Source organism: Anomaloglossus baeobatrachus, chromosome 5 (genome assembly GCF_048569485.1).
Source record: "Anomaloglossus baeobatrachus isolate aAnoBae1 chromosome 5, aAnoBae1.hap1, whole genome shotgun sequence".
NCBI classification, from domain to species: domain Eukaryota; kingdom Metazoa; phylum Chordata; class Amphibia; order Anura; family Aromobatidae; genus Anomaloglossus; species Anomaloglossus baeobatrachus.
Window position 1 is genome coordinate 431,241,084 of NC_134357.1, and position 18,319 is coordinate 431,259,402.

The 18,319-nt window shown below is 44.6% G+C and overlaps 1 protein-coding gene across 1 annotated transcript in view; it reads left to right on the forward strand.

The window, feature by feature from the left end:
• The first annotated feature begins 5,123 nt into the window (after positions 1-5,123).
• Positions 5,124-18,319, forward strand: part of PHACTR3 (phosphatase and actin regulator 3) — a 275,574-nt gene continuing 262,378 nt past the window's right edge. Inside the window, exon 1 of the mRNA XM_075350374.1 lies at positions 5,124-5,552. Coding sequence (XP_075206489.1) covers positions 5,426-5,552 — 127 coding nt within the window. The 5' untranslated portion in view covers positions 5,124-5,425. The remainder of the gene's footprint in view (positions 5,553-18,319) is intronic.

Sequence of the window (18,319 nt, forward strand, 5' to 3'; positions counted from 1 at the left end):
CTATCAGCAGAACCTGTCGATATTGGCGGGTTTAGACAACTTTAGGTTAATGTGTATGGAGGTCTTAACTACTATCTGAAGGCTCTGGGCTCTATCAGGGAATGTGCACACGTCTTGTAGATGTCTGTGAACCCCCGGAATTATTCAGACAGAATACGCTTCAGGACAGTCATCATTTTATCCTGAAGCAAATATTTATTTTTTTTGCTGTGGCTTCTTGGTTGTTTTTTCCAACATCTTTTAGCTACTGGATTTTACTTATTTTTTTAAATGAAGTAGTAAGCGGCATCCAAGCAGAAGCCGCCATATAATGGCCGGTCACAACTAGTAAGCGGCATCCAAGCAGCAGGCGCCATATAATGGACCGGTCACAACTAGTAAGCGGCATCCAAGCAGCAGGCGCCATATAATGGCCGGTCACAACTAGTAAGCGGCATCCAAGCAGAAGCCGCCATATAATGACCGGTCACAACTAGTAAGCGGCATCCAAGCAGCAGGCGCCATATAATGGCCGGTCACAACTAGTAAGCGGCATCCAAGCAGCAGGCGCCATATAATGGACCGGTCACTGTCAGCCGCTTCATGTCTGAGGAAACCTGACGCGCTTAAAAAAACTCCAAAGACTGAACATATGAACAGCAAGTCGTTTTACACTGCAGTGTATGAGTTCATTTCTTTAATATTTAGAGTTTGGGTTTTTTGGGTGGGTTATAGGGCGGATCTGTCAGGAAAAAAAAAAAAAGCTGTGTGCATATACCCGTAATCTGACTGATCAGAAGGGGGCGCCACCACTGACAGTGCCTAGGGCAGCAAAAACCCCAAATACGGCCCTGGGGTCCTGTACCATTTGTGAAAGGTAATTATCTTTCATTGTTATCAAAAAATCTATTTCCTTTGCTGGAACTGCAAGTTTCTGTTCCCCAATTTATATCAGGATAGTTAAAGTCCCCCATAATAATTACCTCTCCGAGACTCACTGCTTTATCAATTTGCTTTATGAGGAGATTCTCAACCTCTTCCATAATATTCGGCATCTTATAACACACCCCTATCAGTATTTTATTATTCATTCTCCCCCCCCTTATCTCCACCCATAGGGACTCTACATTCTCAGTACCCTCACATATGTTGTCACGCAGGATGGGTTTTAAGGATGATTTTACATATAGACACACACCTCCCCCTCGCTTATTTGTATGGTCATTCCTGAATAGGCTATAACCCTGTAAATTAACAGCCCAGTCATAGCTCTCATCCAGCCATGTCTCTGATATCCCCACTATATCATAATTTTCTTCCAACAATATTAATTCTAATTCCTCCACCTTATTTGTGAGGCTTCGGGCATTAGTGTACATGCACGTTACGTATGACTCTGTACCTGTATTCCTGCTTACTGTATTGACTGTCCTAACCCTTCCCCCCGTACCACCCCCAATTTCATTACTTGTGCCCTGGTCACTATCTGCACTACATTCCCCTTCTATAAAGTGAATACCCTCGCCCCCCATTCCTAGTTTAAACACTCCTCCAACCTTCTAGCCATTTTCTGCCCCAGCAGAGCTGCACCCTCCCCATTAAGATGCAGCCCATCCCTAGCATAGAATCTGTAGCCAACTGAAAAGTCGGCCCAATTCTCCAGGAACCCAAAACCCTCTTTCCTACACCAATTCCTGAGCCACCTGTTAACCTCCCTGATCTCCCTTTGCCTCTCTAGTGTGGCTCGTGGCACAGGTAGTATTTCCGAAAATACCACCTTGGAGGTCCATGCTTTAAGCTTACAACCTAATTCCCTGAAATCATCTTTAAGGACCTTCCACCCACCTCTAACTTTGTCATTTGTGCCAATGTGTACAATGACCGCTGGGTCCACCCCAGCCCCTCCCAGTAATCTGTCAACCCGATCAGCGATGTGCCGAACTCAAGCGCCAGGAAGACAACACACTGTTCGGCGATCCCTGTCTTTGTGACAGATTGCCCTATCTGTCCCCCTAATAATTGAGTCCCCCACTACCAGTACCTGTCTTGCCTGCCCTGCACTCCTATTCCCCCCCTTACTGGAGCAGACACTCCTCTGGCATTCAGAGGTCATGCCTTGCTGCAGCAATGCTACCCCTGTAATGACATCCCCCTCATCTGCCAAGTTTGCAAACCTATTGGTGTGTGTCAGTTCAGGACTAGCCTTCCTAGCACTTTTCCCTTTACCCCCCTTTCTAACTGTCACCCAGCTACCTACCTCACCGTCCTGCGGCTCCCTACTACGATCCTCCCCCACATCTGACCCAGCAAGCTGCTGCTCAGTGAGCAGCAAACTCCTTTCCATATTGCTAACGCATCTCAGAGTTGCCAGCTGCTCATTTAGATCCAGTATCTGGGCTTCCAAATGTGCAACTTGCGCACATCTCGAACAACAGTATGCACCTTCCAACGGCTTTTCAAGGACTGCATACATGAGACAAGATGTACACTGGATCGCATTAGCAATAGTGGAGCACATTTTCTAATGGGGATAGCACTAAATAAATGTTAAGTAATTAAACAACTAAATACAAACAATTCTACTTACACTTACTTTTGCTCACACTTTGCTCACTCATGCTCACAATGAAGAAGACAGGCTAAAATTCTCATATATATATATATATATATATCAAATATAAAGCTGAGTGTATGTGTGTGTGTATGTATGTTTGTATGTATGTATGCATGCATGTCCGCTAAAGGAATCCGCACCGTCGCATTTACAATCACAAAATTTTGCACAGGCGCCTCATATAACCCAGGGAACGTCGTAGACTATATTTTGACAGGAAAATGTAACGCCGCGCTTTACAGTTACTCTCCAAAAAACATGCCTCCATTAAAGTGAATGGAGACTGGAACTACAGTTTATTAATAGCAGCTGTGATTGGTTGCTATAGGAACAAAAGACAGTATTAGTATAAGAAGCTTATGTGTGATGTAATATGAAGTTAGTGGGGAGACGGATAGAGAGAGACAGAAAGAGACAGACAAAGAGAGACAGACAGAGAGGGAAAGAGACAGAGAGATAGAGACAGACAGAGAGACAGACAGACAGAGACAGATGGTGAAAGAGACAGACAGTGAAAGAGACAGACAAACGGGGAAAGTGACAGACAGACAGAGACAGACAGGGAAAGAGACAGATCTGGAAAGAGACAGACCTGGAAAAAGACAGACCTGGGAAGAGACAGACCTGGGAAGAGACAGACCTGGGAAGAGACAGACCTGGAAAGAGACAGACCTGGAAAGAGACAGACCGGGAAAGAGACAGACCGGGAAAGAGACAGACGGGGAAAGAGACAGATGGGGAAAGAGACAGATGGGGTAAGAGACAGACGGGGACAGGCAGACAGGGACAGATACAGTAAGACAGGGAAAGAGACAGACAGAGAGACAGACAAAGACAAATGGGGAAAGAGACAGACCTTTATTGAGACAGACAGTGAAAGAGATAGAAATAGAGACAGACAAGGAAAGAGACAGGCAGACAGGAAAGAGACAGACAGGAAAAGACACAGACAAAGATATGTACAAAGACAGGCAGGGAAAGAGAGAAAAAAAGAGATGGGAAGACAGACGGGGAAAGGGACAGACCTGGGAAAGACAGACCTGGAAAGAGACAGATGGGGAAAGAAACAGAGAGATAGAGACAGACAAAGAAAGAGACAGACAGAAACAGGTAGCAAGGGAAAGAGACAGACGGGGAAGGAGACAGAAGGGGAAAGAGACAGACAAAGAGACAGACAAAGACAGATGGGGAAAGAGACAGACCTGGAAAGAGACAGACCTGGAAAGAGGCAGATGGGGCAAGAGACAGACGGGGCAAGAGACAGACGAGGAAAGAGAGAGACAGACAGACACAGACATAGAGACAGACACAGAGATAGAGAGAGACAGACACCGAGATAGAGAAACAGGAAGACACAGAGATAGAGACAGACTGATACAAAGACAGAGAGAGAGATAGAAACAGACAGAGAGATAGACACAGACAGACAAAGAAAGAGACAGACAGAGAGACAGACAGACAGCGACACACATACAGAGACTGGGAGAGAGACAGAGAGACAGTTACTACAGCTAGTCTAATATATAAAGTTGAGTGTATGTGCTGTATATATATATATATATGTGTGTGTGTGTGTGTGTGTGTGTGTGTGCGTGTGCGTGTGTGTGTATGTATGTCTGCTAAAGAAATCCACACCGTCACATTTACAATCACAAACTTTTGCACAGACACCTCATTTGACTCAGGGAACATCATAAACTATGTTTTGAGGGGGAAATTAAACCCTGCGCTTTACAGTTATTCGCTAAAAAAAAGCTTACATTAAAGTCAATAGAGCTGGGAGCTACAGGTTATTAATAGGAGCTCGGATTGGTTGCTATAGGCAACGTAGGACATTCTTAGTATAAGACAGCTGAAGTGTGAGATAATATGATATCGGTAGAGACAGACACACTGATACAGAGACACAAAGACAGACAGAGACACACAGAGACAGACACAGAGACACATACAGGAAGACACACACCCAGACACATGGTAATCTAATGCAATATATAATAATAATAATAATAATAATATCTAGGAATATAAAGGATCATTTTATACAATAAATGATATTGCAGAAGTAAGAAGGGCAACATGATACAAAAACACACAATATATAATACCACATAATCTAATATAATTCAATACTTTATATATTACATTAAATGCATAAGAGATAAGATATGGAAAGGCAAGATAATATATTACAAGATAAATGTAATATCCTACAATGTGAAAACATAATAAAATATGACAAAAAGTAACTGCAAAATAAAAGGAAGAAAACATAGTAAAATCTAACCTAATGCAATACAAGTCATATATTGTCTGATTTTTCTGATACATTCCAGAGCTAGTAAGTGATAGGTGCCCTAATTGTGTCCCCGGGTCCTGTGATGTCACACTACACCAGGACACTGTGTGATGGAGCCCGTGCAGGCAGGGCAGGGCGCCCCCTCCTGGAGGACTCGGGCACAGCGCCGCTCCTCTCTGCTGTTGCAGTGCAGGTATTTCATCCAGCAGGCACTGCAGACGTCAGCATGGTGCATCCCTCTCGCAAGGGATGATGGTAAAATCCCAATGTTTTCTGCTACTGCTTTAGGGAGAGCATTGAAGGGGAGGATTTGGGGAGGGGGATCTGGTGTCTCCCCGGCCTCATTGGATGATGTGCAGAGATTTTTGGAGCTTAGGATGATGCAGGGATCCCAGTCTACTGTCTGGGGTGGATTCCAGGTGACCCCCATCTGCTGAATTGTCACCCCCCCCTTCTTCTGCTTTGCTTTGGATACCTGGCAATCATAACCTCTTTAATGCAACCTGCTCAAGTATCGCTGCACCTTAAGGCTCATGGCAACACCTCAAGAGCTTCCTGGATCATTTCGACAGAGAGGTAGATCCCTCAGTGACCCCAATATCATCCACAGTGACCCCAACAACCTGCAGGAGATTGGCTCAGAGTCAGAGGATTGCACAGGTACTCCACAAAGGCTGCTGTGTGGGAATATGGAAGGGGGTGTGTATGGGGGAGGGGATGCTGTCAGCCCTGCAGGGGTTAATACAAGCTGTGACATCAGAGCAGCTATAACATTATTACAGCTTAGCTGCATTTGTGCTTATGAGTTCTTGTTTTGTCACACACATCCTATCCATGGCCATCCCATAATACACAGCTGTGATGGTCCCCACTGCAGGCTATGAATGGGCTTTGTGCTGGATGGAGCATTAGAGCCTCGCAGCTGTCTGCCTGACCATGTACATTATTGTGTGACACTGGTCCTGCAGGAGGGTCATACACTTATATATCCTTCTATATATCCTTCTATATAGCCTTCTATATAGCCTTCTATATATCCTTCTATATAGCCTTCTATATATCCTTCTATATAGCCTTTGATATATATCTATCTTTATATATAGCCTTATATATAAGCTTCCATATATCATTTACATTATCCTTCTATATCCTTATACCTTATATTTCCTTATGTCTTTTTTTTAACATATATTTATATATATATATATATATATATATATATATATCCCTATGCATCCTTTATATAAATACATATATATGTATATATATATACTGTATATATATACTGAATATGTGTATATATATTTTTATATATATATATATATATATATATATATATATGCACTGCCCAAAAAAATAAAGAGAAAACTTAAACAAGGATTTTGTATTTTGGTTTTTATTCTTTTGAGCAGTATATATATATCCTTAGGTATCCTTATATATTCTTTTATACCCTCATATATATCTTTATACCTGAGGGTCCCTGGTCTATATACAATGGGGCTGAAGGAAATATAACAGCAGTGGCATTTGGCATAGGGTGCTGTTAAAATGCATTAGGAGGTGGCCATAGCATCCTTATTCCTCCTATTCACATATCTGCCATATATACACATCTATCCATCTATCTATCTATCTATCTATCCAAAAATAGGAGAAAAGCACCACAACTGCATATAAAGGTACCAGGCCTCCCAAACAAATATCCAGTTGTTGTAGTAAATAAGACACAAAAGGAGAGGCAGCACTCCAAAATAGATGGAAGAAAATTGTGGACTTTTTGCATCTATCTAGGAGTGCTGCTTCTTTTGTGTTTTCTATCTCTCTATCTATCCATTTTATCTATTATCTATCACTCTATCTATTTATCCCTTCTATCCATTCTATCTGATTATTTTATCGATCCATCCCTTTATCAATCTATTTATATATCAATCTATTATTTATCTATCAATGCATCCATCTATTTCTCTATAATCTATCTATATCTATCTCTTGTGATATATATATTTTATCTATTATCTATCAATGTATCTATCTATCTATCTATCCATTCTATCTGTCTATCATCTATCTGTTCTTTCTATTATCTATCTATCTTTCTATATATCCATTATCCATCTATCTATCTATCTATCTATCTATCTATCTATCTATCCATCTAGCCATTATCTATCATCTATCTATCTATTATCTATTCCTCTATCTATCTATCCCTCTATCTATCTATCTATCCCTCTATCTATCTATCCCTCTATCTATCTATCTATCTATCTATCTATCATCTATCCCTCTATCTCTCTATCTATCTAGCCATTATCTATCATCTATCTCTCTATCTATTATCTATCTATCTATCTATCTATCATTAGTGTGACCCTCCTGTAGTATAGGGCCGTGTTCTTTATATAATATGTCTGGGGACTTTTCCTCTCTGTGATGTCTGTAGTGGGTCGTCGTCCACTTTTGTGTTGCCTGTGATGGAAGCACAGGTGGCGGAGGGTTTCCTTCTATGTGGATTTGTATTTCCCGGATATGATATCTATAGACTTGTATCATGGTAATGATGAGCTATAATGCGGAGAGGCCTCAATCCCATCCGAGGAGCTGCACCCATTCATTCCTATTACCCTGTGCGCGTGAAGTGTATATTTCAGGGTCACCTTTATTATGAGGTGTGAGCCCCTTTGTACATAGGATACCTGCAATGTGAGATTACTATCTTCCATTTACATAAGAGCTTCATGGGGGGAGGATTTGTCATCTCCATGGTAACCGGGACACAAGCAGAGTCATAATTGCACCCATTCAAAATGTCTCTTAGCAGGGCAGCAATTAACATTTGTGTTGGGAAGAAGTGATTTGATTGTGGTAATACATAGGCCGGGTCTGCCAGATGTGACCGATGATCAGTCCATAATCTATAGCTAATATAAAATATATGTAATCAATGTGTCCATATAGAGATCTCTGCATCCACCATTCCAGCACATCCCGGTATATAACACACAATACACTGTATCCACAAGTCCTGTCACTACACAGTTCAGCACTGCTATACGGCGTGGGTTTCCATGTTCGAGCAGTTGCATGCAAGCCTTAGGGGCACTTTGCACACAATGACATCGCAGGCCGATGCTGCGATGCCGAGCGCGATAGTCCCCGCCCCCCCGTCGCAGCAGCGATATCTTGTGATAGCAGCCGTAGCAAATATTATCGCTACGGCAGCTTCACATGGACTCACCTGCCTTGCGACGTCGATCTGGCCGGCGACCCGCCTCCTTATTAAGGGGGCGGGTCATGCGGCATCATAGCGACGTCACACGGCAGGCGGCCAATAGAAGCAGAGGGGCGGAGATGAGCGGGACGTAAACATCCCGCCCACCTCTGTCCTTCCGCATAGCCGGCGTGAGCTGCAGGACGCAGGTAGGAGATGTTCCTCGCTACTGCGGCTTCACACCCAGCGATGTGTGCTGCCGCAAGAACGAGGAACAACATCGTACCTGTCGCAGTCGCGTAATTATGGAATTCCCAGACACTACACCGATGATACAATTACGACGATTTTGTGCTCGTTAATCGTATCATCTAGAATTTACAAACTACGATGTCGAGTGCGACGCCGGAAGTGCGTCACTTTCGACATGACCCCTCCGACATCGCACCTGCGATGTGGTAGTGTGCAAAGTGCCCCTAAGGGTGCGTGCATATGATCAGTATTTGCAGCGTTTCAGTATTTGCAGCGTTTTGGATGCTGCGTTGTACAGTACAAGCCTAGTGGACGGAATTTCTAGACATCTCATGCCCACTGTGCTTTTTTTTCCACAGCAAACACTGACCTGTGGTGCGTCTTTCCAGGCCGCAGCATGTCAATTGTTTGCTACAAAATCACATGCGTCCTCCGTAGGGAGAACACAAGCGAGAGACAGCAGTGCACTGAAGCCTGATCATGGGCACAGTTAGCTGTGGTCTCCTGTGTTCACCTGCGGAGGAGACATGCGGTCCCGCCGGTCAGGACTCGCTACGTTCTGAACGCAGCGAGTCCTGATGGTGGGCACACCTTATATTACCAAGCACAATGCCAAGTGTTGGATGGCGTGGTGTAAGGCAGCCGCCACTGGACTACCAGGAGAACCTTCCTGGCTGCGCTGTGCCAGCTGTAACGTTTGGTGGAGGAATAATGCTATGGGGTTGTAATTCAGCAGTCAGCCTAGACTATTTCCAGAGACTCTTAAAGGGGTTGTCCACTATTTCGACAACCCCTTCTCATTCCCCATGTTCGCTCCGATAAAAATAACAAAGTCTATACTCACCTCCAATACCGGCGCAGTTCCTGCAATGTCGGAGCACCTGTTCCCGGGGCCCATGTGATATTGTTATGACATGCAAGCCCCGTGACCAATCAGTGCCGGCTTCCTTCTCCTCGCCTTCGAAAGCTAAAGTAATTAACAGGAAGTGAGTGCCAGCCACAGTGCTCACTTCCTGTTAACAGTACAAAGGCAGGGTGAAGGAAGCTGACACTGATTGTTTGCTGAACTCGCATGTCATAACAATGTCATGTGCACTCAGGAACGGAAGCTCCGACATCGCTCCGGAACTGCTCCGGAATCGAAGGTGAGTATAGGCTTTGTTATTTTTATGGGAGCACATAAGGAATGAAAAGGGGTTGGCCAAGTAGTGGACAACCCCTTTAATAATTCTGCAAATCAAGATATTTTGGATAATTGTATGCTGCAGCTTTGTTAATGGACTTTGGGGAAGATCTTTTTCTATTCTTCATGACTGTGCACAAAGCAAGGTCCATAAAGGCATGACTGGGGCAGATTGGTGTGGAAGGACATGACTGGGGGAGATCGGTGTGGAAGGACATGACTGGAGGCAATCGGTGTGGAAGGACATGACTGGGGGAGATTGGTGTGGAAGGACATGACTGGAGGCAATCTGTGTGGAAGGACACGACTGGGGGAGATCGGTGTGGAAGGACATGACTGGTTAGGCATGAAGTACAATGAGGATTGTGAACTTGGTCCCATCATCCAACATCACTGTCTGATCTCACAAATGCTCATCTGAAGGAATGGACAACAATTATTTAACAGACATCTCCAAATCTTCTCAGAAGAAAGGAACTTGGGACCCAGTCCATATTATGGTTGTAAAATAGGAGTTGATAAAAGCCTCAGTAGGTGTAATGTGGAGGGGGCCAATACTTTTGTATATTTATGGTATGTCATTTACCCAGAATAACACACGTAAACTCAGTATTCTCCATTTTTGTCCTTGCAGAACCCTGAACTTAATGAATAACGTATACCCAGTATAAGGTGTGATACACTGTATTTCTGATACACAAAGAATATAGAAAGGTTTAAACACAAAGAGAAAAGGGATAGTATTGGGGAGGGGGTGTATGTGCACGATATGCACTGTTACTTCCCCTCCCATAAAATAATCCCATGTTTTACAGTCCATTGTCTTCGTGCTTGATGAACATTTCCTCACATCGAGCTGAACCGATATTATGTGTCACAATGTGTCTATTCAGCAGTTGTGCTGCCCCCAGTGGTGGGAGGTGAAGGTGCTCCCAGGGGGCCTCCTGATGTCACAGCTCCTCCAGGGCTCCCCCAAAGCTTCTTTGTCAGTTCTTCACTGAGCTAAAGAACAAAGACTGGAGGGGAGGAGGAGGAGGAGGAGGAGGAAAGGAATGCCCACGGAGCAGCCATGCCAGGTGAATACATTATAGGACAATAACAATACAGTATAATAACACCTGCGTTTAACCCTTTCCATACCACACGCGATCATATCTGTTCTATGGTGATCAGAATATACTAGTAGTACCTATTAATTTAATTCCTAAAACTCATTTAGTTACTATATTATTGTTGCTATTATTATTTACCACGTGCAACTCTTTGAATGTATGTTATTACAGTTATTAACTCCATATATCAACTCTTTTAAATGTGAATCACCTACATTAGACAAATTGGTCATTGCCAGCTGCCTCTATTATATATTGATTATGTGATACTTAACCGTTCATTATCTGATGACTCCACTATTATTGTATAGTCCATTCACTGCCTGGTAACTGTTCTGTTAGGATATGTTCAAACGTTGAGTATTTGGTCAGTATTTTACCTCAGTATTTGTAAAGCCACATGCACATGTTGAGTATTTGGTGAGTTTTTACTTCAGTATTTGTAAGGCCACATGCACACATTGAGTATTTGGTCAGTATTTTACCTCAGTATTTGTAGCCAAAACCAGGAGTGGGACTGTAGCACCCGCGGGGCAAGGGGTTAAATACTCGTCACTGGGCCGGTGAAGGGTCAGGGGTTGTCACAAGTGGCCCTGCCTGGTTCTGTGACCCCGAGGTGTACAATAAAAGGGGTGGATGATGGATGATGGGAATGGTTATCTCGTGACGCCACCTGTGGTATGCGGCCAGGGAATTAGCCGCCGCTGCTGTCTCTGTCCTCCGGGATGGATGGTAATAGCAGCTGAGATGTTTCTGCTCCCCACAGGTGGAGCGGGCCCCGGGGAGGATGATGAGGGGAGTAGTAATGGCGGACGCCGAAGCGTGGGGATGCGGCGCTGGCAAGGACAGATGGACACAGTCTCTGCGGGTTCCAGGTTTTCTTTACTCACAGCACTGGTTTGCCCGGGAGATGCCGGTCACCGCCTTCACTGGCCCCAGCCGATCCCGAGCAAGATGAGGTCACCGCCGGTGTTACCACTGTGAGTCCTTTCTGGTCGGGGTCCCTCCAATCCCGGTGTAGGTGGAATATGGAATGGGGTGCGGGTGTTTCCTGCACTCACCACAGACCCTGTAATCCCGTGCTCCAAGCCACGGGTCCTATGGCGCTCCCAGAAGTGTGAGGTAAAAGAAGATTGGACCGACCTCCCAGGTGTGTCTCTCACCCCAAGCTGTGCCCGAGGCTAACTGAGTATGTGTGAAGATGCTCCTTCCCTTTTCCCCAAGTGGTGCCCGCCCCCCAGATGGTTGTCCTAGTTACCGGGAAAGTCCAATGCTTCGTGATGGCCACCCCCTATCTACACCAAGCCATTTCCCCGGTGGGAAAGCACCTAACTGTGTTTAGTGTGTGAATGGGAGAAACACCAGCGACCAGTGATTAACCCCTCCTTACCTGGGATGAGTACTACATCTTAAGGGAGATGCAGTACCCTGTGGCGACTGAAGCCTCATGGGCGCCACAGGACAATCAGAGGAAAAGTATAATAGAAACACATCACCACTTCTGTATTTTATACCCACTCCTTGTTTTGGCTACAAATACTGAGATAAAAAAACCTCACCAAATACTCAGTGTGTGCACGTGGCCTTAGATGTCACAGGTTCAGTGAGGGTAGTGACTGCAGCCTTCCTACATGGGTGGTTTTAGTTGAGTAAAGATAGTCTTCAAGGTAAACATTAATAATTGAGTATGTTCTTTGTTTATATAGTACTGTGCAAAAGTGTTAGGTAGGTGTGAAAAAAATGTTACTAAGTAAGAATGCTCTAAAAAAACAGAAGTGTTAACATTAACAGTTTAGTTTTCTCAATTAACAAAATGCAAAGTGAATGAACAAGAGAGAAATCTAAATCTCATCAGTATTCGGTGCTTGTGTATTCTTCTAGTAGGTACACTTGCAGAAAGACATCTTGGACAGGTAACTTATTCCACAGCATTTTTTTTAACACCTGCCTATAAATTTTGCACAGTACAGTAGATGCCAATATTTTTTATATGGTAGATAGATAGATGGATAGATAGATAGATAGATAGACACAGGGGCGAAAATATCATTGGTGCAGCCAAAGCAGGTGGAATTGTGCATTATAAATAGTTATTGGTCTAAAAAGGGCCCATGTACCTTTCTTGCACAGGGGCCCTTTTTTGGCTATGTCTACCAGTGGATAGATACAGTGGAGAAAATAAGTATTTGATAAATTGCCGATTTTGTAATTTTTCCCACCTACAAAGAATGGAGAGGGCTGTAATTTTTATCGTAGTTAAGCCATGTTGCGCTTTTTTTTCCGCATTTTTGTTGCGCTTTAAACTGCACTGTGTCAATGACAAACTGCATGCGTTTTGCTTCCCTAGCAAAGTCTATGATAAATCAAAAATTCCATGCGCACGTTGCAGTTTTTTCCCCAGTGTTTTATATGGCAAATATTTGTCAAAATCTTTGACAAAAATACAGCAGCATGTCAATTCTTTTTGGGTTTTTATCACGTTTTATCACCCATAAAACTTAACGAGGGGAAGAAAAATGGATGGCAAAACGCATGGTAACAAATGGGTTGCATTTTGTATGCATTGTACCTGCGTTCTTGTCACAAGAAACGCTGGCCACCCACTTTGTTCACGGAATAAAAAACATTGCAGGAGTGAAAATCTCTCTCTCTCTCTCGCTCTGTCTCTCTCTCTCCACTTCCTACTTACTGGGGCGGCTGTCACACTGCTCCTGCAGTCTCTCATTTTTCTTCCCTACCCACTCATTAGGCTCATACATATTCATTGCACCCGCTAAGTAGGCTCATATATATTCACGGCTTCACCTGTCTGTGATTGTTTGCCGTCAGACGCGCCCCCACGCTGAGTGACAGCTGTCTGACTGCAACCAATCACAGCCACCGGTGGGTCTATATCGTAGAGTAAAGTAAATAAATAAATACTTTAAAAAAAGTGGCGTGCAGTCCTCCCCCCATTTTGATACCCAGCCAAGATAAGCCTCACAGCTGAGGGTTGGTATTTTCAGACTGGGGAGACCCATGTTATTGGGAGCCCTCCAGCCTAAAAATATCAGACAGCAGCCGCCCGGAATTGCCACATCCATTAGATGTCACAGTCCCGGGACTTTACCCGGCTCTTCCCGATTACCTTGGTGCGGTGGCAATCAGGGTAGTAAGGGATTAATGGCAGCCCATAGCTGCCACTAAGCCCTAGGTTAGTAATCGCAGGCATCTATGAGACACCCCCCATTACTAATCTGTAAGTGAAAGTAGATGAACACAAACACCCAAAAAATCTTTTATTTGAAATAAAAGACAAAAAAAAATCACCCTCTTTCACCACTTTATTAAGCCCCCAAACAGCCCTCCAGGTCCAACGTAATCCACACGACGTCTCACGGCGCTTCCAGCACTGCTAAATCTTTTTTGTCTTTTATTTCAAATAAAGGATTTTTTGGGTGTTTGTGTTTATTTACTTTCACTTACAGATTAGTGATGGGGAGTTTCTCATATATGCCTGCCATCACTAAGCTAGGGCTTAGTAGCAGCTGTGGGCTGTTATTAACTCCTTATTACCCTGATTGCTACCGCACCAGGGCAACGGAAGAGTCGGGCCCAGCGTCAGAATTGGCGCATCTTATGGATGCACGACTTCAGGGGGGGCTGTGGGCTGCTATTGTTAGGCTGGAAAGGGCTAAATAATGATGGCCCTCCCACCCTAATAATATCAGCCCCCAGTTGTCTGCTGTACCTTGGCTGGTGTAAGAAAAATGGAGGAGACCCCACGTCATTTATTTGTTTATTTATTTTTTTTAAAAAATACATTAACAAAAACACGGTAAAACACATTTGTTGTTACCGTGGTTTTGGTCAAATGCAGTGTTTACAATTGTCAAAGTATGCCAGAGGGTGCAGTTTTGTTGTCAAACCAAAAACGCAGCTTGCACATATACCCTTATACTTCAACTGTGACCGGCAGAATAAAAAAAATCCAGAATATCACATTGATGATTTTTAAATAATTAATTTGCATTTTATTGTATGAAATAAGTATTTGATACAATAGAAAAACAGAACTTAATATTTGGTACAGAAACCTTTGTTTTAAATTACAGAGGTCAGACGGTTCCTGTAGTTTTTGATCAAGCTTGCACACACTACAGCAGGGATTTGGGCCCACTCCTCCATACACCATATAGATCTTCTCCAGATCTTTCAGGTTTCAGGGCTGTCACTGGGCAACATTGAGTTTTAGCTCTCTCCAAAGATTTTCTATTGGGTTCACATCTGGAGACTGGCTAGGCCATTCCTAGATCTTGAAAAGCTTCTTACGGAGCCACTCCTTAGTTGCCCTGGCTGTTTTTTGGGTCATTGTCATGTTGCAATCTAAGGAAAAGACTGATGGCACTTCCTATCTTTTTAATGTGAACAGGTGCAAACTAAACATGAAACATAGTAACAAAAAGGAGACAGTTGCACTCTGTAGTGCTAAGATATGTGTGAATATGGAAATATAAACTTGCATTACTGCTATGAAAAACATGTAAAAATTGAGATCCTTAGCACACAAAATTGGCCAGTTTTATGTCAGCCCAACAGCCAGAGGCAAGGCAACATCTTTTTGTTGGGTACCTGCCTACTCTAATGTCTCTCTTTGGGTTACAAAAACCTCCAATTTATGGGTGGACAGGAACCTGCAAATGAAGAATTAAAATCACCTAAGGTTGAAGAGCAGGAGTGCTCAATCAGAAGGAATAACCCTGTTATCTAAGAAAAAGACTGATGGCACATCCTATGTTTCTAATGTGAACAGGAGCAAACTGAACATAAAACATAGTAATAAAAAGGAGATAGTTGCAGTCTGTAGTGCTAAGATATGTGTAACAATGAATATGGGAATATAGACATGCATTACTGCTATAAAAAACATGGAAAAATTGAGATACTTAGCACACAGAAATGGCCAATTTTACGAGTGGCTGCTGATAAGTTTTTGGCTTTGTGATCTTTTTTTGCTTCTATGGTAATGAATGTTACAAATCACATGAAAGCCTTATATATATATAAGCCAATATATATTTTCAAAATGTTGTGTTTGTTGCTTATAGCAACAGTGTTCTACACACGCGGGAAAACAAAATGACGAAGTCTAATGTGATATTCACAGCAACTGAGAGCAGAGGAGTGATACAATTCTTGTTTCAGCAAGGAAAGTCAGAGAAGGAAATTCATGGTGATATGTCTCAGACATTGGATGATCAATGCCCTTCATATTCCACAGTTAAGAACTGGGTTGCCAAATTTAAAACGGGCCTCTTCAGCACCAATGATGAGGAACATCCTGGACGACCGAGAGTGGTTGTTGTTACGGAGATCGTCGATGCTGTGCACAACCTCATACTGGAGAACCGACGAATTTCAGCTAAAGTAATAGCAGACATCATAGGAATATCCCATGAATGTGTTTGTGTCATTATCCATGAACATTTGGACATGAGAAAGCTATCTGCAAAGTGGGTCCACAAATGTTTGACAACAGATCAGAGAAGCATGCAAGTGAAAACTTCCCGGTCCATTTGTCAGCGTTTCCGGACTGATAAGAACTTCCTGGATCGACTGCTCACTATGGATGAGACCTGGATTTATTTGTATGACCTTGAAAACAAGTGTCGTGGGCGGGGAGGAGGGTGTCAGCACACCGCGCTCACCCCTTCTGCTCGGGTCCGGCGGCTGCTCAGTGGTGGCTCGAGCCGTGGGCCGGATCCCGGGGGTTTCTCTTGCGGCGCTCCTCGCCCGTGAGTGAAAAGGGTGTTTGGGGTGTTGGGATAATGTCCGTGACGCCACCCACGGTTGTGGTGATTGAGTGTACACCACCGCTGCTCTATGCGGAGGTCCCGGGGATGGTGAGGCGGAGCAGCCAGTTGTTGCGTTGTCCCTCCGTGGGTAGGGGTTGGTGATCCCGGAGCCCAGTGGGGTGCAGGGGCGCAGGGGGCAGCGCTGTGCCTTGCGGCACGGAGGTACTCACTCAGCCAGTAAACACGACACAGTTCTCGGTAAACAAACGGCTGGTTGGACGGGTCCCTCGGACGGTTCACGGTGCTGCGGTTCCCTGCAGTTGGCGGTGATGGTCACTCTTCCCTGCACCTATGTTACTTCTATTGGTAGCGATGGATTCCCACCGGTTACCCGCTCCCCGACTACAATCTGGGCCGGAGGAGCTCCACACTTTGCCCGCAGGCGCTGGCCCTGGGGAAACTGGTGCCCTGGCGGTGGCGGTGTCTCCCCTGTACTGGTTGAGCTGGTGCCTTCAATCGGGACTTGGTTGTTGGGGGATCTGCGTCCCCTTCACTAACGGATTTAGCAAATTCGGCGACTCCAAGCCTTGCTGGGATCCGAAAGGCCCCTGCCCTGGTGCTGACTGCCTTTTGTATACTGCTCCAGACCACCGGGCACACAGCCTCCGGGGTCCTTCCAGCAACCTCCAGGTAGTCCCACTCCAGACCTTCACCGCCGTCTGCTGACCTTGCTGACTCCGTCTGGGCACACAGCCACAGACCACTTCAGGCTTTCTGTCACTTCTCTTACTTCCTTCCACTTTCCTTACTCCTCTAGTTGTTCACTCCTCACTCAAGCTCTCCCTGAGCTGAACTGCTTCTTTACTCAAGCCCTGCCTGGGCTAATCTGCCTGACACTTCCTGCCTCCAGAGCTGTGACCTCCTAGGTGGGCGGACACCAACCGCCTGGCTCCACCCCCTGGTGTGGACACCAGCCTCTGGAGGAAGGCAACAAGGGTTTGTAGGTTAGCTGGTGTACCTGCAGGGAATGTGGGGTGTGTGTGTTGTTGTGACCTGTGACCCCTGGCTTGCCCAGGGCGTCACACAAGGAGCAGTTAAAAGAGTGGAGGCACAGTGGTTCTCCTCATCCAAAGAAGTTCAGGGTGAAAAAATCAGCCACTAAGGTGATGACGTCTGTATTCTGGGATAAGGAGGGCGTTCTGCTAGTGGACTACCTTCATAAGGGTTCCACCATCAATGCAAGGTAATACATTGAGATTTTGGACCAATTGAAGGCAGCTCTGAAGGCCAAAAGGCGCGGCAAGCTGTCCCCAGAAATCTTGTTCCTGCAGGACAACGCCTCCGCTCACACTTCACAAGTGACCGCGGCAAAACTGGCAGAGCTGGCCTTCCAGCTGGTTGACCACCCACCTTATTCACCAGATCAAGCTCCCTCCGACTATCATCTGTTTCCAAACCTGAAGAAACACCTCAAGGGTACCAAATTCCACACCATTTCTGATGCCATGGCTGCTACGGATGCCTGGTTTGAGGCAGAACTGAAATCCTTCTTTTTGCTAGGCTTACAAAACTTGGAATACCGATGTAAGAAGTGTGTTGACATCAGTGGAGAGTACGTGGGATATCTCGTTTCTTTCTGGGTCAAGCTTAGCAGTATGTGAGCTCAACATTTATTATGTATCTTTTGTCAGGGTCCCTGTATAAAAAATAAAAAAATATGCAACCAAACATGTACGGATCAACAGCTTCTATAAATGTACAGGAGAAGAGTTATAAAAAAAATCACGTGAACTATTAAACACAGCAGACTGCCAGCACAAAATACGCAGTGGGAAGAAAACGCAATGTGGAAAAAGGGCGTTATTGGGTATAGAGATGATTGAACCATT